The sequence below is a fragment of the Canis lupus genome, chromosome 20, assembly GCF_003254725.2.
Source record: "Canis lupus dingo isolate Sandy chromosome 20, ASM325472v2, whole genome shotgun sequence".
In the NCBI taxonomy this organism is placed as follows: domain Eukaryota; kingdom Metazoa; phylum Chordata; class Mammalia; order Carnivora; family Canidae; genus Canis; species Canis lupus.
Window position 1 is genome coordinate 21,147,081 of NC_064262.1, and position 24,321 is coordinate 21,171,401.

The 24,321-nt window shown below is 40.8% G+C and overlaps 1 protein-coding gene across 15 annotated transcripts in view; it reads left to right on the top strand.

The window, feature by feature from the left end:
• FOXP1 (forkhead box P1) overlaps positions 1 to 24,321 on the top strand; it is a 375,390-nt gene that overhangs the window by 294,758 nt on the left and 56,311 nt on the right. For all 15 annotated transcript variants that reach the window (XM_025456558.3, XM_025456571.3, XM_025456567.3 and 12 more), the window contains one exon: positions 22,933 to 23,037. In XM_025456558.3, coding sequence (XP_025312343.1) covers positions 22,933 to 23,037 — 105 coding nt within the window. The remainder of the gene's footprint in view (positions 1 to 22,932; positions 23,038 to 24,321) is intronic.

The following is a 24,321-nucleotide window of genomic DNA, read 5'->3' on the forward strand; positions in this document are numbered from 1 at the left end:
TGTGTGTGTGTGACATTCAAGCAGGAAAAATGTGAGAGGTTCTGAGAGATGGGAGTAATAGATGCTTTATCTGAAACTTGCAACCATTTTAAGATCATTTTGGAACTTCTGTGACAGACATAGGTAAAGTAAAACATGTTTCAAATCTCCTGTTCAGAAGAACTCGAAGGGTAGAATGGTGGACAGTAAGAATCTATGTGGAGCCATTGGGCCAAATGTGAGGATAGCTTTGTACACCTGGAAGCCAATCTTTGCTCTTGCTTTACCACCTCTTACAGTGTCTTTGCAAGTAAAAAAATAACACTGAACCTCAGAGAGCTTTAAAGAAAAGGTTCTAGGTTGTTGTCCTTTGCTGTACTTGGCTTTGGGTGTCTAAGGTTGATGCCATCCATTTACCATGGAGTGATCGAATTACATCTTGATCCATAGGCAGAACAGTCCATCCACTGAAAAATGCCGACTGATGCCCTTAAGATATTTGTTGCAATCTTATCGGCAGTGGTGGAGCCTGCACAGATTTCCTGTGACACAGAAAACTCTTCTTGTTTAGATGCAGTATGCTCGGTTTCATTCTAAAAGGTTCTATATCTGCAGTCAGGTGATAGATTAGCAATGAGGCAGGTGGGAGAAGAATAGCCCTTTTTATGTTTTCAGGTATATTTGAAAGTGAATGGATCTAATAGTCTCATTCCAGGGGAATAAGTTGGCTTGATTTTTTTTTTTATAATCCTCACTTGTCTGCAAACCAGTTAGGCTTAATCTTCACTATATATACTACCTGCTAAAAATTAGAATATGGATCAGAAAATAATTTGGGTTCTCCTGAGCTGTAATCTGGCTGTAAAAACAGGCTGAATTTTCCAGTTCTATACGCAAAGAAGAAACAACTAATGAAATTACATGCCACTCCTTAATATCCTGGCTCTCTCAGTTTATATTACAGGGTAGGTCCCTAGTTGGGGCTAAACTAAAAGAAAATTCTCGTTAGCCTATTTTAGCTGAATGCAGTGAACAAGACAAATGAGCACCCCCTAGGTTCAAGATAATTCAAAAGTTAGAAACTTACAGAATTGATCATTAAAAATTCAATTATTAGTTACCAGCTTTGTGTACATACAAGTACTGATAATGAGGCTTTACCTCGTTGTACCTTACGATTTATTTTTAAATCGTCAATGTGATACCCTCTTTAAGTAGTAGAAAATGGTTTAAAAAGTAAGAGAGGGGAAAAAAAAAAAGTAAGAGAGGAAAGCTATCACAATAAAAATGTTTTCACTTAGACACTGACTTGATGTCTGTCACAGGGGTCCCTTGGAGAAGTTTTGTCCCTTCTTCCCAGTGCATTTGTGAAATACGTAACTTTGCAGGCTCTCCATTGATTTCCACGTAACATTCTCTCCCCGCCGCCCATTCTCCCAGAGCAGTATCTGAACAAGCAAGAGGCTCTGCCGCACTGAATAATCATCTAGCCCTTCAGACTCAGTCTTAGGTGACAGCTTAAGAATTCTTCCTAAAAGGATTCAGGAACGCTCTGTGCGAAACTGTGTTGGAAAAAGGCAGGATCCTAAGAGTTTTTGTTTTTTAAAGTGGTAGATGTCTCACAATCCCACCTAGGCTACATATTTCTGTGTCATTTGGAAACCTCCCTCCCCCCGACTCTTGCCCCCATGTATTTTGCGGGCTCCTGTGAGCAGCCGCTGTAGCAGCAGCTCTGGGGTTTGGTGAGCTGCAATCTGTTAAGGAGATAAATAATGTGCTTGGCACGACACTCCTACTCTCCTCTTTAATTTGTCTTACACAAGGAAAATTATAATTAAATCATTCAGGGTAAACCCTTGAGTGTAGAGAAGGGAAAAAACACACTTTGGTAAAGATTGCCAATAGAAACCCACTTCCCTGTTGCGCAGGGTAGAGACATTTATCAATATTCAGCACTATTACGAGAGGAGCGGCCCATGTGATTTGTGAGGCGGATGCCAACGCTCAAATCAAGGCTTGTTAAGATCCTGTCCCTGTGCAATCACGGCCATGCAGCATCATTAGAATTCAGTACTGGCGCCGTGCTTCGTGCTTTGATTTTCTTCCGGCAATTTAATAATGTTTATTGTGCTGATTATATATAAATTCATTGGTGCAATAAACATACCTCGGTTGCCAGAGCCTGCGAGGAGCGTGGTGGAGGTGAAGTTCAGCAGAAGCTAAAGGGAGCTAACGAGGAAGCAGGCGTGTGTTCTCGTCCCTCACTGCCGTTTCATTCCCGAGGACCCAGGGAGCCACGACATCCTAGACAAACAGATAAAGCTCAGACCTGGGACACCTGTGAACGTGAAGCTGTCATCTCGTTCCCTTTAACTTGCCCGACTGTCTTGCTTTAGGAAATTCCAAGTTTTGGTGTGGGTAAACAAAATCAACGGAATGCAAATGAAACATTTATTAAAATGCTAAATTTAGTAAAGCCCTTTGAGCTTCTTGGATCAAAGCAGCTATGTAAATACAAATAGCAATTACTACTTAAGTAATTGCCTGAATTAAAATTCTAAATATCACATTATATTATGGTGCACTTGGGAAAGGGGAGGGAGCTCACACTTCCTCGGTTCTTTCTCCATGCCAAGCACTGGCTAAACCCTTGTTTTTGGAATGATGTCTCATTTTATCCTCACTGAGAAGCGGTAGGGATTATTATACCCATTTTACAGACAAGGAAATTGACTCATGGAGACTAAGTAACTGACCTAGGGTCACAGAACTGGTTAGTGGCGTAGCCGAGATCCAAATGCAATCCTGTCTCGTAACTTTGTAAAACAGCACTTAAAGTTTTCATTTAGCCTACCAGTGAATATTCAATTAGGGTAAATTGAAATCAGTGTTCCTAAAACGATTTTTAATCCAGCAAAATGCTTACTGACTCTACCTACTCTCTGCACCGCAGCACATTTTATTTATTTATTTTTAAAGATTTTATGTTGTTCAAGAGAGAGCAAGCATGAGTGGGGCAGGAGGAGCAGGGAGAGAGGGAGAAGCAGACTCCCCCCTTGAGCAGAGAGCCCCCTGGGGCTCAATCCTAGGACCCTGGGACCAGGATCTGAGCCGAGGGCAGATGCTTAATCAAGTGAGCCACCGTGGCACCCCCATCAGCACATTTTAAAGGAAAATACAAGGTTTCCTCTTTTAATGTGGATACTGGTATCTACTGGGCTGTCCAGGAAGGAAGGGGGTGGGTAGCATCGACAAAACATACGTCACTTATAGTCTGAAACAGCACATAAAGAACAAAAATGAAGCCCATGGCGGCTTTGCACACAGGCAGCTGCCAGCCAGCGTCGCGCTCTCTGCAAGTCTCCCTCCTTCCTTTCTCGCCTCCTAGATCTTGTGCTTCCGCATTGAACACGTCCTCCGGTCTTTATCCCATTTTCCCTGTCCTCTGTGGTCCAGATGAGAGGTACTCCTCTTCTCGGAGTCTGCCCAGCTTTTTGCTTTCAGTTCAGCCGCCACGAGTAGATGTTTGCTAACTTGAGCGTGTCTCAGATTCAAAGCTCTTCTAAATGCGTATTTCAAGACTTCCTTACACATCTAGTGGAAAAGGTTTCTTTGGGTCGGTTGTGCAGCCTCTTCTTCCCTCGAGGCTGTCCTGTTGTTCCTGCGATTCACGTGGCCCCTGCCCTGTGAGATCTAACCTGCCCTCTGTCCACTCACAGTGTTTCTTCCTTCCTTCTGCTAGTTTGTTGACACAGCCCCACGTATGCCAGTTGCTTGCGTTTTCCACACTCTGCAGTGGGCAGCTGCCTGCAAATAACTCCTGACGGTTTTTGCTTGGCTAGTGCACTTTCAGACATTTTCACTTGATACAGTCTCTGGTTTTGATTTGTGGCCTCTTGACATATTGCCATGCATTTGACTACATAACAATAACATTTGTGTTTCCCGCCCCATTATTTTCAAAAGTTGAGGAACTCTAAAATGTGGACATGGCTGGCGTTGAATTTTTTTCATTCTTTTTCTTTTTTGTGAACAAAATTCTGTGCTGACGAATAAATATTGGTGCTCTTGGTTGACTTGCTAAAATTCTAGAAGCTTGCTTTCAGAACTATTCCAGTTATACATGCTTTTAACTGTTGCATGTTTTCATATTCCTATTTTGGGCGTCTTGAGCCAGAAACGTATGCAGTAAGCTCTAGGTCATATTACTCTGAACGGCTCTTCTTTATTTCAACTCCTTTTGTTTTGTTTTTGAAAATCATACGGTTTCTTCTGTATTTCCCTTTATTTGAAGCACTTGAACAAATGAGCCACCCCAAATCGTTATTTCCCATTAGAGTGTTCTGGAGAACCTGCAGTCAAATCGTTCCAAATTGTCTTCAAAATTATTACTGCTGCTTCCCGCCTGCCTGTATGTGCTGAGACAATTGATCTGTAACACAGGTCAGCAAATTACAACCTACCAGCCAAATCTGGCCCACTGCTCATTTTGTAAATAAAGTTTTATTGGAACACAGCAATGCTCATTCATTTATACATTGTCTGTTGCTGCTTTCATGCTACAATGGCTGGCTTAAGCAGTTGCAGCAGAAACCATATGGCCCACAATGACTAAATAATTTACTATCTGGCCATTTATAGAAAATAATTTGCCATCTCCTTATTTTAGCTATAAGAGCAATGTTTCTCAGATTTCCTCATGATAGTCTCACAGGTATTTGTTAAAATATACAGCTTCCTAGGCCTCTCTCATGAAGATTTGGACTATACTGATAGGGGATGAGGGTGATGGAATTCGTACTTGTCACATATTGCTTATATTCTTGCTACTCAGCGGCTGCAGGCAACAGCCTTGGCATTACTTGGTTTGGTAGGGGCTTCTTAGAAATTCAGGGTCTCTGGTCCCACCCCAGACCTGCTGAATTCGGGTCTTCATTTTAACCAGATCCCCAGGGCTGTCTCAAGTTTCGAAGAAGTGCTAGTGGCATGTTCAGCTCACCTGGATTTTGGCACTCTTGGAAAGGGCATGCTTAATTTGATTAAACATCCCAGGATGTATTCAGCCCACTAAGCTAGTGGCTTGCCATTCTTATGTGATCCTAAAAAGTAGAAGTAGTACTGCTAGAAGGACTCAGTACCTGGCATATGATGGTGATGATAACGTTGCTAACCTTTATTGAACTATTACTTCGTATAGGACATGAGTACAAAGGATTGGACATAAGCCTTGATACTGACTTTCCCATTTAAATCCTAACAGTAACCCAGTGGGGTACTGTCCTCTTGATACAGATGGTATTTGGGGGGCCCGGAACAATTATATAATTTGCACAAGCCACACAGCTAGTTAGGACCAGGCAGGGACTGGAACCAGAGTCTCCCTGACCCTCAAGTCTTTGTAATGACTATCATAGTCTGGTGGTTCCCAAAGGGGCTGTTCTTCAGAACCATCATGACTTTGCCCAAAATACTGGATTGTAGTCACCAGGGAGTAAAGCTCAGAGATCAGGATGAGGCCATGACTTTCAAGGATGAGGGCCTGGGGCCAGACCTGTCTGTTTAGCCATAGTTTGAGAGAAGCTCCAGAGGTTCACAGTTGGCAGTGCTCCTACCCTGCCTCATCTTTTCACAAGGGGGCAAATCAGGTGCCTGGCAGTGAAGAACGTAAAGAACAGGCTGGGCATGGCCTGTCAGGTGTTGGAAGGGACCTGAAAAGAAGTAGACATAGCCAGTTGCAGAGGCCTGAAATGCAGGTGCTTCTGAGCCCCAAAGCAGACTCTTGGCAGCGACACCTGTCCCTTGTCTATCTGTATAGGGCAAAAACATTTCTGCTGATATCAGAAAGAAACAAAATGTCTAGTTAACATTTCGTACCACAGACATGCTCCTGGGTATTTTGTGACCATCATGCCTGGAAGAGCTGCAGTCCGTTTGTCTCATTATTTAAAACCACTTGCTTCTCGGTCTTAGAAGCAAGGAAGAAAAGCTTTCTCAGGGCATGTGGCAAAGTGCAGTCTCATGTCCTGTCATTCACACATAAGGTAGGGCGAAGGAGAAACATCTTTAAAATATTGGCATGCCATGAGGGATAGGTTTATGGATTTTCTTGACTGTTCGCTCTGTATGGTGATTAAAAGAAAAAAAACTCAGCCATTATTCTCAAACAGCTGTTGTATCTTACCTCAATAAAGTGCCTTTTACCATAACACACCATCATTAGACTCTATAAATCTTTTTCTATTTATGTGTTTAAATGATACGTGCTTCCCAATAAAATGGTTATCATTGGTCTAGAGAGTTGTATTCCTTTTATAAGTTTCTCCTAAGTTGAGTTGGTTTCAATTTTTTTCAATATGAATCTTGACCATGGGCTATTTCACATCCAATGTGCCCAGTTTCCCCCGCAAAATAATATTCGGGCCCCCGCTTTCTCTCATCATGTAGGATAGACATTCTTTTCTGATGAGTGGCTGCTGCTAATAGGGTTTTTTTTCACCAGATCTCTTTGTTGGCACCCCACCATTTTCCAGGGTCTGCGCCCCTTCCTTCCAAGTACATTAGCTTTCTTAACATTTATCCCACACTGAGGGTGTGAAGGAAAAACATTTTGGCAGCAGGACAGTGAAGACCCATTTGGGGGGAACTCTGACAGCATTGTCCATAGTGCTGGCTTTTACCCTTCCCCTGCAAAAGTGTCTTGCTGAAGTGTACAGTTTACGACTTGGATTGATGAACAGAAACATTTCCTTTGGTGGGCATTAGATCCATCCAAGAGTGGAAAGGGAAGCCCTGAATCTCCAGAAGGCCACAGGGTTTGGGAAAGTCCTGGTGTTCTTCTACTCTTATTGTATGTACTTTTTTATTTTTTAAGATTTTAAAATTCTTGAGAGAGACACAGAGAGAGGGGCAGAGACATAGGCAGAGGGAGAAGCAGGCTCCCTGCAGGGAGCCTGATATAGGACTCAATCCCTGTACCCCAAGATCATGACCTGAGCTGAAGGCAGCCACTGAGCCACCCAGACGCCCCTTCTACTCTCCTTTAAATGACAAGTATGAGTCTCCTGATTTTAAGCCAGGGATGGGGCCACATGCAGGCAGCCTAGATGGAAGTCCCATTCTTTTTCAAAATTTCCCTAGCTGCCTGTGTGGCGCTGGTGTCACCCTGTAGCCTGGCTCTGCAGCTCTCTCTGACTGGGAGCCACCACTCTGCTGCCTGGCTCGCCTGGGTAATGCAAATGAGTGTGTTACATATGTACAGCAGTCCCAAGCTGCTTTATTCCACCCCCCTTTGTAATCAGTCAAGGCCTAAGTATATTATAAAGTATATTCTCCTCATTAAAACAATAGTGGAAGCTCACAAAGGGAAATTGTTAATATGTGTTCCAGCTTGTCATTTCTGCCTGTGTGAATAAAGAAGATAACCGTTCCTTTGGGAAACTATTTCGGGAATTGAGCAACAGATATGCTAGCCAGAGAATTCTCTTAACTATAATTTTCCTTTTTGTTTGTACTCAAAAATAACATCCTGATGGGCTCTTCGGTGCCTCTGCATATCCAGAGCACAATTGCCACAGCCCAGGTGGTGTTAATATGGGACAATCCCCCGGGCACATGTCGCCCAGAGTTGTACAGCTTGTTCAGTGTCTTCGTCCATATGGCAATCTGTACCATTCACAGAAAGGCATCGGGGCTGTGCCTGGTGGGTACTGTGGTCAATGTAGTGTGAAGAGAAGGCTCCCACTCCCAGCAGCCTCTGTGGTATAGTTTGTCTTAGGGTAGATCTGAGTTACGATGTGCATGCTCCGCACACACACATGCACACACACACACACACACACACACACTCAACTAAGATATTCCAGAAGAGCTTTGCTGGTCTTCTTCCCTCTCTTCTTCCCCCATACCCTCTTCATTTTCCAAAACAAATGGTTAACTCAGCAGGTATAATTGCAGTGCATGAAACCTACCTGGGTTATAGAAAGTCAGTTAAAAGACACACACACACACACACACACACACACACACACTTTCCTGGGTGGTTGTCCATGGATTAACTCAACTCAAAAAATACATGCCTGTACTAGAATGCTTCTGTAAACTCCCTGGCTTTTGTTGTCTTTTTTTTTTTTTTTTTTAATGCGTTTTAAGTTGCAAAGAAGGTTTGCATTGTACCGCTTGCATGGTTGGGCTACTGGTTTTGGTTTTTGTGTCTTAAAGTGAAAAAGGGGGAAAGGAAAAAAAAAATCATTATCAGACTCAGAAATCTGAGAGTAAAACATTCCCTGGAGGTGTTAGAACTGAAAAGAGAGAACCAAGGAAACAGAGATTTCCCAGAGAGTAAGGTGAAAGTAGGAACACTTTAAAAGGCACTTTGGGAAATTTACCAGAAGGCAAAGCCTTCTACATTTATATACCTAAATGTTGTTCCGCTTTTGTATAACTATTTGTATTCTTGTTTGGTAAACAAACAGACCCCATAGCAACTGTAGCTGATGATATTTATACTACCTGTATGACTTCCCTAAACAAACAGTACTTTTATGACCTTCAAATTTCATTCCTTTTATAGTCTTCAAGACTATAAAGGAGACTAACTGGCAGGTTGATTTTTCTTTTTCTTGCCTTTCTTTTCATTCTTCTTCCTTCCCTCTTTCCAATTCTCTCTCTTCCTTTTTTTAATATATTGAAGTCTATCTTTGAAGGATCTCTTCTCTGGATATTTTACATCTTGGCTGTGAATCTTGAGTTCAAAGGTACGCTATGACAGAAGGAAAGAAAAACCTAAAGTGTTTGTGTAAAGGATATGGTATTTGCTTCCAAGAGCGGCCGTTGAGTCATCTGGTGGAATTTTAGGTTATACATCCAAAAGGCCAAAACGCTACCGAAAGTATTACTATAGACCTTAGAATTGGACAGGCATGCATCTATGGCTATGTCTCTACCATTTATAGCTGAACTATTGATGGAAACATTCTTATACACATGAGCCCCTCTATTCAACTTCCATTTTTCCATATGAGTCATATTTACGACAAGAACAAGAACTCTCATGTTAAAGATCAGTGTAAGAAATAAATGGCAGTTTACTTTAATTAGAAAAAAAAATAACACCAAGAGCTGGAATAATCCAGTGGTGTTTGAATAAATTAGAAGATTGTACAGGCAAAAATAAAAAGCAACTTAAAAAAAAAAAAGCAACTTAACAAGGATAAGTGGGAAGTTGTCCAGAGTTCAACAGAAATGTGTTCCTGAGCGGGACAAAAGTCACTGGACAGTACTAACGTGCACACGTTCATACAGCAGATCTTACCAAACCCTAACCACATGCCAAGTGTCCTAGGCTCCGGGGCATGCAGCTGTGAGCTTGACGAAGTCTGTCCTCATGGAGCTGACATTACAGTAGACGTAGGACAAACAAATAATTACATAATAAAAGAAATAAGTTCTGAGCAAAATAACGCAGGGAAGGGAGAAGATTGAGTCTGGCAAAGCCGCTGTGAGGATATGACCTTTGAACAGATGGAAAGAAATTACAGAACAGCCAACCAGGCTTAGATACAGCAGAAGCAGAGGCCTTGAGTCCAGGGCAGAAAGGACATGTTTTGCTGGACCATGGCCCATACCTCAGTTAGTGCGGGGGCGACTGTGTTTAGTGGTTATAGGTGTGGACTCTGAAGCCGGACTGCCTGCATTCCAAAACCGGCTGCCCACTGAAGTGACTTAGCGTTGGTGTGCCCAGTGGTCCGTCTGTGAAATGGGCATGATACCAGGCTCTGGCACGTAGTAGGTGCTCAGTAAATTTGAGCCGGCATTGTTAATTATTATTAAAGTCTTTGATTCATTCAAACCGCATTTATTATACACTAACTATATAGGTTCTGGAGCTTAAAAGAGTACCACAACCCAGTTCTGCCCCTTAAGGAGCTCGCCGTCTAATCAGAGAGACATACAACACAAAGAGACACGTGCAATGTGGTATAATCAATGCAGTGATATGAAAATATACAAAATGTGACACAGTGTCTGATTTAAAATGAGCACCAGTGGAATATCACCGTGGATGTATTTCCTCCCCGCCCCCCCCCCCACATGTGCAGCAGGTGAAATTTTTAAATACAGTGAACTCCATGAAAGAAGCTTCCCTGTCTCTCGTTTATCGCTACCTCCCCATCATCCGGTGTAGCCAGCCTGTATGATAGTTGTGAAATATCATTGCAGAGACTAGATGATATGTGCAGAAGAAGGGTGAACTAATGGAATAGTAAAGATTAAGAACCCATCAGGATGGGCAGCCCGGGTGGCTCAGCAGTTTAGCACCTGCCTTCAGCCCAGGGTGTGATCCTGGCAACCCAGGATTGAGTCTCATGTCGGGATCCCTGCATGGAGCCTGCTTCTCCCTCTGTCTGTCTGTCTGTCTCTCTCTCTCTCTCTGTCTCTCATGAATAAATAAATAAAATCTTAAAAAAAAAAAAAAAAAAAAGAACCCAGTAGGAGTAGTTCTTTATTTCCTACCCTTTGGCCACAGATGCTGTAGGAACACTGGGTTAGTCTTGCGGATACTTACAGATGCTCCAAACACAGCAGAAAATCTGGGTTTCACGTGAAGAGCGTTCCTCAATTGTGAGCTCCCATCAGAATCATCTAGAGGACTGGCTGACCCAGTCCCAGTGCTCCCGAATAGGGAGGGCCTAAGAAATTGCAACTCTGCCAAGTTCCCAGGGGCCGTACTTTGAGAACCACTGCTCTCGCCCATCCTTACGCGGTAGCATTCTTCCCCTGCTACCATCCAAAATGACAGAGAAGTGATGTGGAGAAGGAGAAAAATTCTTAAAACTATGATCCAATATAAAGTATGTTATGGAACAAAAAAAACTTTTTTTGGAATTCTTAATATCGACCTTTAAATCATTTGTAAGCACTCTTGTTTGTTTTTCTATTTTTTTTTTAATGCCTGAAGATACTGTTTGTGCTTCAGCCATCCATCTGCCTACTCTCCTCCTCTTCCCTTAGCCTTGAGCTCCTACTGATACTGATACTTCCTTAGCCTTGAGCTCCTACTGATACTGTAAGGCCCAGACCAAATATTGCAGCATTTTAGGTTCCAGCCATCTGTTCAGTTCTTTCTCTCCCAGTGGAGAATTGGGTACAACTCTTCAGCGAGGAGAACTGCCAGTGACCTCCGATCGTATTTGATTATTCACTCTATCGTTATTACAGATTTTAAATATGCATCCCTACTAAATGTGCTTTTGATTAATTATACTCATGTCTACTATATTACCTATGTTATAAAAATTAGAGGCTACAGGTGAGAAATATATACCCATATACACATGTATATTCTTACAAAAGGCCTGTTCTCTTAACACGTGCGTACAGAAACTATAATACTATCTTGCCACTCACCCATGGTTATGAATCCCAGCTTAGAGGCTCTGATCTAGGAACCCACCACACTGGTTATCACAAGTTCAGTGTTTACTTAAAACCTATGCAACTAAAAGTAGAGAAGATTTTAATCCAGTGAACATTAGTGAAGCATCTTGTCCTACAAAGAGATAACAATAATTCCATAAGGTCAGGTAGTGCTAAGGAAACCAATGCAAGTGCCTAATGGTTTTCAGCCAATTTGTATCTTTATGTCACTCATCCCCTCTTCTACTGCTTGCGTGTCTGGCCCTCATACTTCACTCACACTATTCTTCTGGTTCTGGAGTATAACTGTGCTGGCTTCCCTAGAGTATTCTGGAGGAAGGGCTAAGAAGAATTAGTATTGAACTTTTATTTATGTTCTTTGGTTTTCTTGGGTACCATTGGTGCCTCTAACATATGGACACGTTCCACATAGACCTTGTGAGTCACCAGTGCAAACACACTTGCATTGACATAATAAGAATGCCTGCCTAATGGTGTTAATAATTTTTGGATTAGTGGTCCCTATGTCTGTATTGACACAGTTGCTCACAGCCACTCTTTGGAAAGCATTCTGTTTTCTTAACAAGATCCCAGTGTTAATGCTGCCAGTGGTAAACTCTCATAAACTCAGGATAGTCCTTAGTGGCATAAGAAACAAAAGCTAGACTTCTGCCTTTTCTTGTTGGGTTTTTTTTTTTTTTTCCTTATTTATTCCTTCACTCATCACCAGGCAAACACAAGCATTCTGCTTTTGTCACCACCAGCTCACTGTGCTCACTTGCTCTCACATACTCAAGCTCTCATTGTCTGCTCCATTGTCCTCCTGGGGGACATTCTCCTGGAGTCTGGGAACCAAGATGGCACATTTTGCCCAGTGTAGCTGAAAAGGGAGCTGAGGCAGATGGGTGGTGTGGCCGGTGAAGAAAGGATCTGCCGATCTCATGCTATCCCACCTAGGTTCTCACCACTGTAGAGCGGCCAGTTACTAGTCACATCTACAACCTGTGCATGAGATGCTCCTAGATCCCATGTGATACATTTAAGTCCTAGAAGCATTGAATACAGTGCACTTTGTGGGTCTTTGTCTTGTAAGTCCAGGATGACCCTTAGGCTCTTCCTTCCCCTTTGAAAATTCAGATTAAATTGTGTCTGCGGTGACTTTCTGCTGCTTCATTGTCACCTCAAGAAGTTAATCCAGCTAGATACCAAATCTCCTTGTAGAATACACCATGAACTTTTGGTTTCCCAAAGCTCAATCCACCGAGTTGGTGTCCCATCATCATGAGGTTTGCTGTACCTACTTATATAGTAATTTATATCATCCTCTAAATCAAGTCATTTTTTAATTTAAGTCAAATGGACCTCATCCTAAGATATGATATCTATGACATCAGAGCTTGGAGATACTACATATGTTTTTACCTAATAGAAGTTAAAATAAATCTGCCAGGTTTTTTTTGAAGATTTTATTTATTTATTCATGAGAGACACACAGAGAGAGCAGAGACCCAGGCAGAGGGAGAAGCAGGCTCCTCGCGGAGCAGGAAGCCCAATGTGGGACTCGATCCCAGGACCCTGGGATCACGCCCTGAGCTGAAGGCAGAAGCTCAACCCCTGAGCCACCCAGCCTCCCCAAATCTGCCAGTTTGTAAAAAATATGCATTCTTGTTCCAACTGACATTGTAGGGGCCACCATTGAGTGCGTGCATGTCATATATTGGGATATTTTGCCAAGATTCCCTCTTTTCACTGAGGAGAAGGACCTGGACGGAATATGGCACTATGCCAAGTAGATTGAAACCCTGTTCCCATGGTATGTTTACCCTGGTTTCCTGGAAAAGCCCAAAACTACCACTTAATCTTCCTAAAAATTTAATTCAAGATCCTCCTCACTCATACATACATCTTGTACTTCCAGGTTCAGGGGTACGAGCCAGACTTGGAAGACGCCTCAGGCAGATGTAGAGTTTGGGCACAGTGAAGTTTTGACTGGTCCTGTTCACCCATTCATCAGCCTGTGTGCCAGGGTATTCCTGATTAGTGTAATACCTGGCAGGCATCAGTCTCTGATGAAACCCCTCACCAAATTTGTGCTCATGTGAAATCGGTGTTTGTTAAACAGAAAGAGGAAATGATCATTTCCCTGTGCTTGCTTCTTTCAGTCTTACCTGTCCTGTTACATTAAATCTTAAAAAGCCTTGCATAGGGGCGCCTGGGTGGCCCATCCAGTTAAGCCTCTGCCTTCAGCTCAGGTCATGATCCTAGGGTCCTGGGGTGGAGCCCCGCTCCAGGTTCACTGCTCATCAGGAAGCCTGCTTCTCTCTCTCCCTCTGCTCCTCCCCCCTCTGCTTGTGCTCTCTCACTTTCTCTCTCTCTATCTCAAATAAATAAAATCTTAAAAAAAAATAAATAAAATCCTTGGATATAATTCTTAGGCAATAGGGCTTAGGACTTGAATTGTTGTGGCCCAACACCATCAGCGTACACACCACACAAGCTTTGCAGACACACACAGTCCTGTGTCCCAACCCAGAACAACTGGAGTAGAACCGGCCTTTAAAAAAGATCTCCCAGTGATTTATATCCAGTAAAATTTGAGAAGCATTATTGTCAGAATAGCAATGGGAAAGGAAGATTGTTGTTGTTCTGTCCCCTTACATACAAATACCGTCTTTTAAGCCCAGTCAGCAGTGCCTTTGAATCATTCTCCTGCCACATCCCATTTTTGCCATATTTGCGTATACCTGTTAACTGCTTATGACTTAATTTTTTTGTTAAAACTGAGTGACTTAAATAGATTTTGTAAAAAAGCATAACACTGAGAAGTCACGATCTGATGTGTTGGTCACATTTTTTTTTCTAGTACACATGAACATGAATTCATAAGTACGAAAGTGAGGCTATTTGAAGATCACTCAAACTCACCCCACACACTGCTTTTCATGGGCCATACCCTGAGGGCCATAACAGAAGGGGAGCCCTGAATTTCTTACAAGATAATCTGTAACCCAACAGGGAGAGGGTGGGAACAAAACAAAAACAAAACCCAGTGGAAGGAGCTAAAAGCTTTTACTTCAGATATAAAGTTAGTTAAGGTAGCCCTCACATCTTGAGGCACAATATTGAGAGCAGATAATAACAATAATCTCTATCATTGTTTAAAAGCACAACTCTGGCACTTAATAGACTAATTCACAGTCACTCCAATTGCAAGTTTTACTCATGAATATCATATCACAAGGGAATGTGAAATCCTCTAATTAAACATGATTTGAAAAGCAGCAGAAAATTGAGATGATGAGCGTTCTGGGGAAGGAGAGTCAAGGATTCACGGCATGAGAGAGTGAAAGACAATGTGTGTGTGTGTGTGTGTGTGTGTGTGTGCGCGCGTGCGCACACGCGCTTGTGTGCACGCATGTCCGCATGCGCCAGTTGGTAGAGACTTCGTCTTCACTCACCCTAGGCTGGACTCTGTCATGGGCTTTCCTCAGACACCCTTCTCCTGGTGGTAAGATGATAGAACTGATGGCCAGAGTACTTTTGGAAAACTGATGCATAAACACGTAGGAGGGCATATTTCTGTAAGGAGCAAAAAGCAAAATGAAGGTAGTATGCTAGAAATGTGACATCTGAGCTGTCTCCCAGCTTTCAATGGCAAACAAGAAGCCTGCCTGCTTCTTGAAGTATTTTCAGTGAAAGTTAAAGGAGAAAGGTCATTTTTACAAAGCTACCAGGAAGAAGGATGCCGTACTCACATCCTCATTTCCCCTGTTCCCACATATCATTTGTGCGTTGGTAGGCAGGTGTAAGACCTTTTCCTCCTGATACTGCAATGTAACCCATGAAGAAACTTGACCTGTCATTTTATTTTCTGCAAGAGACTTTGACTTCCAGCTGGTTTGGAGGAGATACACAATAGTAGGAAAGACGTCAGAAGAATAAACTCTAAAATGGAAACTCGTGGTAGAGATATAAGTCATCATCTCTTTTGCTATTGTTCATCTGTATCGTTCCCTATTATAAGGACCACTGTGATGGGAGTGCCAAAGCCAACTCCTCTTCTTTGGTGTCCATGAGATTGAGGTATTATATAGATCGTAACTATATCAGTTTGTGAACATCTATATAAAAAATCTGTAGTCACCTATCTTCTGATATCACTTCATTGCTAGAAATTGAATTCATACTCCCATCTTTCAACCTGAGAACTCCCCGATCTGGTATAGTGTAAGTGTAAAGTGGTAAAGTATCATTCCAAGTAGGGTGTGCTAGTAAAGTAGAAAGCAGGGGAATAGGGTAAAAACTACAAAGTCATGCTAGAGAAGGAGAGAAAGGGGGATCATTTCTGTGTAAGTTCTCACTAAAGAATTAAATAAGCTTTAAAACAGTAGCTTTCATTGACACTCACATGGTTATGATCACAGTTTAGCATAAGGCATTTTTGTATCAGGTAGCCGTGAAACTGTCAAGAGACCGCGTTTCCAGAAACCAGAGGTATCTGGAGTTGTTGCAGGTTTTAGCAGGGAGGGAGCAGTCTCTTGCCATCCAGCAAAAATCATGAGCTGTGACAGATCTGAGAGGGGAAGATTCTGTGACCAGTAGTGTTATGAGGTGGGCATGAGACCAAAGAATTGGAAAAAAGATAAGGAGAGACTTGAGCCATAGGGAGACACCAAGGTAGTTTGGCAGAGAACTGGTCTTCACTGTTTGGATCCTGGGTAACCTGTCTTAGGGTTAGCATTCCGTTACTGTTGGCTGGCTGAATGAAAGGCTGAATGGTGGGAAAAAGAAAGATGACCAGTGTGGAGGAGGGAGACAGAACTGCTTCTAAGCAGTCAAAGGTGGTGGGAAGGGGATTAGTTGTACTTTTGGGTGTATTTATAGGGGGTGGGGAATGCTTTAGAAGGACAAAGCTTGGGGATCCCTGGGTGGCGCAGCGGTTTAGCGCCTGCCTTTGGCCCAGGGCGCGATCCTGGAGACCCGGGATCGAATCCCACGTCGGGCTCCCGGTGCATGGAGCCTGCTTCTCCCTCTGTCTGTGTGTCTGCCTCTCTCTCTCTCTCTCTGTGACTATCATAAATAAAATTAAAAAAAAAAATTAAAAAAAAAAAAGAAGGACAAAGCTTTCTGTTCCATGAAGCAGGAAGGATTCCCTTAGTCCTTACTGGAAGGCATAGACCTCCTTCATTCCTTCAACCAGTAATCACTGAGCACCTCCTCCTCATTCATATTGTCAGTAACAAGATGTGTCATTTTTCCCCACTCCTTATCCATGTGGAAGATGTAGCAAAAGTGAATTTATGTTTGGTTGGTTTTTGACAATGGTGCCAATTCATTTAGGATAGAATAGAATAATCTTCTCATCAAATGGTACTGGGACAACATGCAGAAAAATTAAGTTGGACCTCTTCCTCACACCATATACAGAAAATAACTCAAAATGAATGTGAGGGCTAGCACTCTCAGAAGAAAACACAGGAATAAATCTTCATTATGTTTGATTAGCCAGTGGGTTATTAGATGTGACATTGGAATCACAAGGAACCACAGAAAAAATAGATACATTGGACTTTGTCAAAATTAGAGACTTGTGCTTCAAAGCACACCATCAAGAAACTGAAAAGACAATCCACAAATGGAAGTAAATATTTCTAAATCATATATCTGATAAGAAATGAATGTGCAGAACGTATTTTTAAAAAACTCTTGCTGTTCAACAATAAAAAAAACTAATTTTAAAAAAAATGCACAAAGAATTTAAATAGATGTTTCTCTAAAGATCTATACGTGGTCAGTAAGCTCAAGAAAAGATGCTCAACATCATTAAACAATAAATAAATCAGAAACACAAAAAGGTACCACTTTACATCCACCAACGTGGTGAAAATAAAGACATATAGCAGGTGTTGGCAAGTGTATGGAGAAATTGGAACCCTCAAACAATTCTGGTCAGAATATAAAGTAGTAAAGCTGCTTTCAAAACTGGTCTGGCATTTCTTCAAAATGTTAACCATAGAGTTACCATGTGACCTGCCAGTTCTCCTCTTAGATATGTGCCTCAAAGAAATGAGAACATAAATTCTCATGTATATGGACATGTATATGGACATGCATTCTCATACCATCACTATTCACAATGGCCAGAACATGGAAACAGCCCAAATGTCTATCGGTGGATAAATGAATTTAAAAAAAAAAAAAAAAAAAAAAAAAACCGTCTCTATACATCTAGTGGAATACTCTTAAGCTGTAAAAAGAAAAAAGAAAAGAAAGTACTGATACATGCTACAGTGGGGATAAGCTCCCAAAACATGCTAAGTGCAAGAAGGCAAACACAAAAAAAGCACATCTTGTATGATACTAGTTACATGAAATGTCCAGAATAAGCAGATTATCTAGAAACAGAAAGAAGACAGTGGTTGGAAGGAACTGAAGGTCGGGAAGAGATGAGAAGTGATTGTTAATGGGTAGAGGATTCATTTTTGGTGTGATAGAAATATTCTAAAATTATATGTGATGTGATTACACAGCTTTGAGCATAATCAAAACCATTGACTTATACACGTGAAAAGAGTGAATCGTGTGGTGTATGAATCTCTCAATGGCGTTTAAAAAGAAAAGCATATTCCACCTTTTTAAGTGATTGGAGAATGACCAACAGTCTTTTATAACTCAAATTATGAAATGATATGCCGGTGAAATAATAGACAATTTATAATTTGAGGTTAATTCAGGGGGAGCAGTGGGGAGAGAAGCTATAAGTCTGATGGACACAGATGAAGGCTTTTGTTACAGATGAATCAGTAATTTTGTGAGGAAGCAAGCAGCACTCTTAGAAAAGAGAAAAAACACAAATTGGGGTCGACTCAGAAGACAACCATGAGAATTTGGGTCAGAGTGCAGGAAGAGCTGAGTGTGCCTTCAGGAGAAAGGAAAACTGCCTTTAACTTGGCAGGAAATGTCTTGGGACAGCAGGGTGTCTGTTGACGTCCTCTCCTTCAAAGATTGTCCTCCTCTTCCAGGGAAAATTAACTTTATGGGACTGAAAAGGATATAAAAGAGGAGAGACTGAAATGAGAGAGTGTTCTTAGTTGCAGCAGGTGGATTGAATGATTCCAGTTTCAAGTTGTCATTAAGAAGTGAACTTGGAAGGAAATCGTGAAGAGTTAACCACTGAGAACCCGCAGCCATTATACCATCTTAGAGGCTAAAATCTGTATTGAAGTCACTATGGCTCTGCCTGATACACTTTGACATAAGAAGAGTAAATTTCCCCTCTTTTACCACTTGGCATATCCCAAAAGGCAGTCAGAAAATAAATGTCTATTCTGCTTTTCTGATGACCCAGAAACGCTCCCATTCAAAAGTATAGCTGATGTGCCGTAGAGAGTGGCTGAAAGGTCAGAAGCGTGACTCAGCCACACATACCGTGGGCTCTGCTCTACCACTGTCAGGGCAAATGGCAGTCTCAATATTGAGTACTGAGTAGCACTTGATTTTTTCATGTGTGCCTATACAGCAATATATATATTAATTAATAATTGCACAGCAAAACATTTCTACACTGTACAATATAACACCTTCCAAAGTGATATGGTAAAAATTCCATTTCTTCATCACCCCTGACAATTATTATGGTCCCTTTTATGTTTGTCCAGAGAGAGTCTATCAGTGCACCACCACCAACCTATTCCTTTTCCTTCCATAGCCAAGCACTTTATTTCAGACGACTGTGTAATTTATCCAATTATAGTCCCTGGCCACGTAGGTCAGGGTGGCCCGAACCAGTGATCCTGTGAGCCAAGATGCATCAACGCCTTATTTTTTTTTTTATTTTATTTATTCATGAGAGACAGAGAGAGGCAGAGACACAGGCAGAGGGAGAAGCAGGCTCCATGCAGGGAGCCCGACATGGGACTCGATCCCAGGACTCCAGGATCATGCCCTGGGCCGAAGGCAGGCACTAAACCTAAGTTTACCAGGAGATTTGGGTAGCAGTACAGGTTGAATGGGCTTCATCTTTTAGGAAATCAGGAGTGTGGATAAAAGAGGTAAAGATTTCAAAGCTTCCCGCTTGGAACCTGCACCTGCTCATGGTCGTCATTAACCAGCTCTACTTCGAATACACATCAGGTGGAATGCCAGTCTGGCTGTAAAATGCAGCATGCTCTCTTAGATGGGAATGTGGAACAGCCTTCGCTGTGCACCGGAAGCGCCATTTCCTTTGTGGCCTGAATAATTGGACCTGTAAGATGCAAAAAATAAATAAAAGTATTTGATTATATATTAAACATGAAAAACGAGTAACAATCGCGTTTATGGTTTCCATTTCTGTAAACGAGTAATACATTAGAAGAAAAAAATGTAGCGCAGTAATGTACTGGATGTTAACAGTGTTTTCTAGGGTGGGGTTATTGGTTATGAGATGAGGGTGGAGTGGCGTGGGGAATGGACTTTTCTTCAGTTGCCAGCTCAGAGTTAGTGTTATGTGAATTTATTAAAATAAGAGCATGTCTTGATTTTTTGGAGTAAATAAGGTTTTAACATAGAGTTAAGTTTTCAAGAGGTCTGAGGACCTAACTGCGTATGTGTGTGAGGACCTGGTTGTTTTAGATGTCGGGTGTCCGTGGTTGTCTTCTTCCAGCCTTACTAAGCTGTGCTCTGTCCTTACTTTGCAATAAGGATACCAAGTTGAACAGAAAATGAATTCTTAGAGCAGCGTGGGTTTTATTCAGGCCACGGGGCCTTCACAAATCAGTTAACCAAAAGCAGAGAGATTGGGTAGGGGAGGGGATGGAGTCCATGTTAAATCATATATGTTTTATTTCTCATCCTAAATCTCTCTAGTGAACACAGCATTTTCTGTCACACTGTTTGGAACACTTTCTAGCTAACAACAACAAAGCACCATCGAATAACCATTTGCAGTTTTTAACTAGTGGTATTAAGTTCCTATTCTAACTAGTTGAGGCATTTGGCTTCCAACCTAAGGAATCAAAGTGTGTATAATGGCTGCAAACATACTCGGCATGTAGCATCTGTCCAGAGCAACTCGATAGAATATTCATAGTGAATTTTAAAACTTCATACTCATTAATTGACTCATCCCGTTTCTCTGAATATGTCTTGTAAAAACCAGTTATATACTAGAATGCTTTACCTGGTAAATTTTATTTTTAACATTAAAAGTTTATTTTTAACATTATTCATAAACATATGAAACATGAAGGGAATCTCAAGGTCCAATGTGGATGGTTAGACAAATTTTGGTATGTAATTGAAGCTAAGATGGTTTATGATAGGCTGTTAGCTTCGGTAAATAAAATTTTGAAGACTGTTGATAGCATGAGAAATTATTTAATAACAAAACTATGTTAAATATAAAAGGACGACATAAATTTTCATGCTTTAATTTGTCACAAGTGTGTATTATATATTTTTATATATATGTAAACCGAAGTGGGTAAAGAAACATTTTTTTTTCTCTCTAAGCTGTTGGTAGGAACAGTTTTCTTTTTATTTTTTTATTTTATTTATTTTTTTTTTTTTAATTTTTTTTTAATTTTTATTTATTTATGATAGTCACAGAGAGAGAGAGAGAGAGAGGCAGAGACACAGGCAGAGGGAGAAGCAGGCTCCATGCACCGGGACCCCGACGTGGGATTCAATCCTGGGTCACCAGGATCGCGCCCTGGGCCAAAGGCAGGCGCCAAACCGCTGCGCCACCCAGGGATCCAGTTTTCTTTTTAAATGATTTCCTTCCCTCAGAAGAGCTGCGAAATCTAGTCCTTAGAGAAGGACTCCTTAATTTCAAATGTTGTCAGGAATTTTTTAAAATTTTGTTTTTGTACCATATCGTTTTTTTCCCCAGTGTTATTGAGATATAATTGTCATACAGCATTGTAGAAGTTGTACAGCTTAATGACTTGATTTACTTGTGTCATGACATGATTACCAAAATAGTTTCCCTAGCATCCATCACCTTATGTAATTGGTTTTAGTCTTTAAAAAATCTGAAAATGAACTTAGATTGGCAGTAATTCTTTCCTTTGGTCTGGTGGACTTTTGCCCTCTTCAACTGCGTAGAGAATATCCTTTTGTCATTGGGCTTTATAAGTCTCACTGCAGAGCTACCTTCGTTCACTCATGTCATTCTTTTCTCTCATGAGGGACACCTTTATGAGTTAGATTTCTGTAATTTTTTTTTTCTGGTTCCCAGATGTATTTTCTGTTTTAAGGCAGAGAAGCTTGTCATTATTTTCAAGTTATATTAAATTTCCAGCATAATTATTTAAAGGCCATAGAGAGACCTATTGATCCTTGATAAGGTGTAGTTCTGTGCACATGTGTGTTTACTCCTACTGCTCCTTAGTTTAAGTGTTCATAATATGCCCACTGTGGACTCATTATGTTATGAGTCAGGGACAAGTGGCATTTGTGTATGTCTGCTCTGTGAATGTGAATCGATAGATGATATATGAATACACATCCTGGTGGTGATATAAAATATAAGCCGTACGTGCCTGGGTGTGCGTGCGTGTGTACGTGTATGTGTGTGTGTAGTCATGATTGAAGTTCAAAGTCATGGAGAAGCAGTGGAGTAAGTTGCAAAATAGCCTTTTCCTTGAAGGGAATGTGCCTGAGTACAAAACAGAACTCCCTGTGTTAGTTTTACATTTCTATTTGATGGAATCTAAGGTTATGGAAACGACTGTAAAAATAATTTGTCTGAAAGAAGTCTGGATGCAGAAATCTAATAGAGAAAATATTTGAGAATATGGTTCATCAGCGAGTGCAACAGATACACTTCCCCAAGCACCACCTGGCGTGGATCAAAGCATCCCATGACTTGGATCCTTGTGGTCAAATCATTATGTATTGATTGGAACCCCACTGGAGGATTAACCCCTCGTGTTCATGCCAAGTTTTTTCTCACTCTTGGTGTCTGTAATTTTAGAGATATAATCCTTCTGCTGTTATTAGTATCTTTTTAAAACTAATCATCTACTTGGGTCTTTCTAAATTATTTTATTCTAAATTATTTAATTGCTCTGTTCTTTGCTTGATAAAATTAATTTATGAAAAGATCATACAATTATGTGAAAGCAGTTTTTTGGTGGAAGGAAGGAGGAAAGTGTATAATATTCTGGGTAGAAAACAGCAAGAGAATCTCAAAATCAAGTACAGATTTTATCATTTTCATTATGTAGATTAAATGATAAATTCTAGCTTTTTAAAGAATCCTTCACAGTCTCAGTAGAGAGCTTTGCCTCTAACAAAAGCCTGTCAAACACTTTTCATACATGGTGGTTACATTTCTAACATTGGACTATTCACATTTTGGAATTTAACTCTTGCTTTTAAATAACAATTCAGAATTAATTAGTAAATTCATGGGAGAAAGAAACCCTCAAGTCCTCCATGTCCACTTTCAGCCATATGGGTTCCTCTTCCCTTTTAAGTCTGGTGGGATGGTTCTTGGCAACATATTCATTCTCTTGTCCTTTGTGTGTGTGTGTGTGTGTTTTTTTTTTTCAGTTTGTCCCATGAGGAGCATCCCCATAGCCATCCTCTCTATGGACATGGTGTATGCAAGTGGCCAGGCTGTGAAGCAGTGTGCGAAGATTTCCAATCATTTCTAAAGTAAGAATGATTTTATATTGCTTTTTTCTTTTACATAGCCATCACCTCCCACTGTTCATGCTTTTCCTCATAAAATGCCTTTTTGATGGAGGGTTTCATACCACCATTTTGAGAATGGACTCTAAATCATAAGGTCTAGCACATTGTCATAGGAATAGTTACAGAATCTGTGGAGGGTTGAGTGTAAAAGGCAAAAGAGGTATAACCAAGGGCAGTTTTGACGCTCTTCATAAGAGTCTGTGTTTACCCATTTTCTCAGAATGACAGTGATTAAATAAAAATTCTGCCAATATTAAATTTGCAATAATTTAGTTTTCACTTTTATTCTTGTGTCTGCATACTGAATCACTGCCCTACTAACTCTAATTCTTTAAAACTGCTGTCAGCTACTGGCCAGTTGTAGGCTGGTGATTGATCCTCTTTGTTTTTATACCAGTGACTTTATAATCCTAAGAAATGGATGCCAAGGAAATGCTACCACCTTGCTTCTTAGTGTTCCGTATTGGTGTCAGCTTTAGTTCAGATTCTTGTCCTTATGGGGAGCATGGAGTAACTTTAATTTCTACAATTAAACTATGACTAAAACTTAGGTTATCCCATTTGAATCTGTATCACTGTTAAAGTATCTCTGTAAATAAATGGCACATTAATCTTCTCATAGTTGAAGTAAAATGTTCTGTACTACATTTTACTATTTCTCTTTCTTACAGTAACTTGTCCTTTAATAAAATTTAGACTAAACCACCCTGTGTTATTGACACCCCCATAAATTTATTGATAGTATAATTGAATCATTGACAGAATGAATATAATAATACATTATATTTAGTGTATTTACATATGCAGTAATCCAATGTATGCACATGTATCACTCCTATAAAGGAGTGATCTGGCTTCGTGATGTCTTACACTTGGGTGTTGGGGGGGGTCTTTCCTTCTGTCTTTTCTCTCTCATTTAAGCCTCTAGAAAAAGAAGCAGGCTGATATATGTGCAGGTCTGGTTTTTGTGTGGTCTTTACATTGTTAAAGCAATCTGTATATTTAGCTTTATGGATCTGGATACAAATAGTGTACAAACCCATTAAAGGTACATCCAGTGTAACCTGAAAGGAGCCTTGGTGAATATGATTTTGTAGTTAATGAAGCCTGTGAATCTGTTTCAGAACTTCCCAGCTTTCATATTTTAATTGAAGAACATAAGGTGGTCATTAGAAACTTAAGGACTTAAAAATTTTTTTTAAAAGACATGCCTGAAATTTGTTTCTAAATATCAGCAATCAAGAG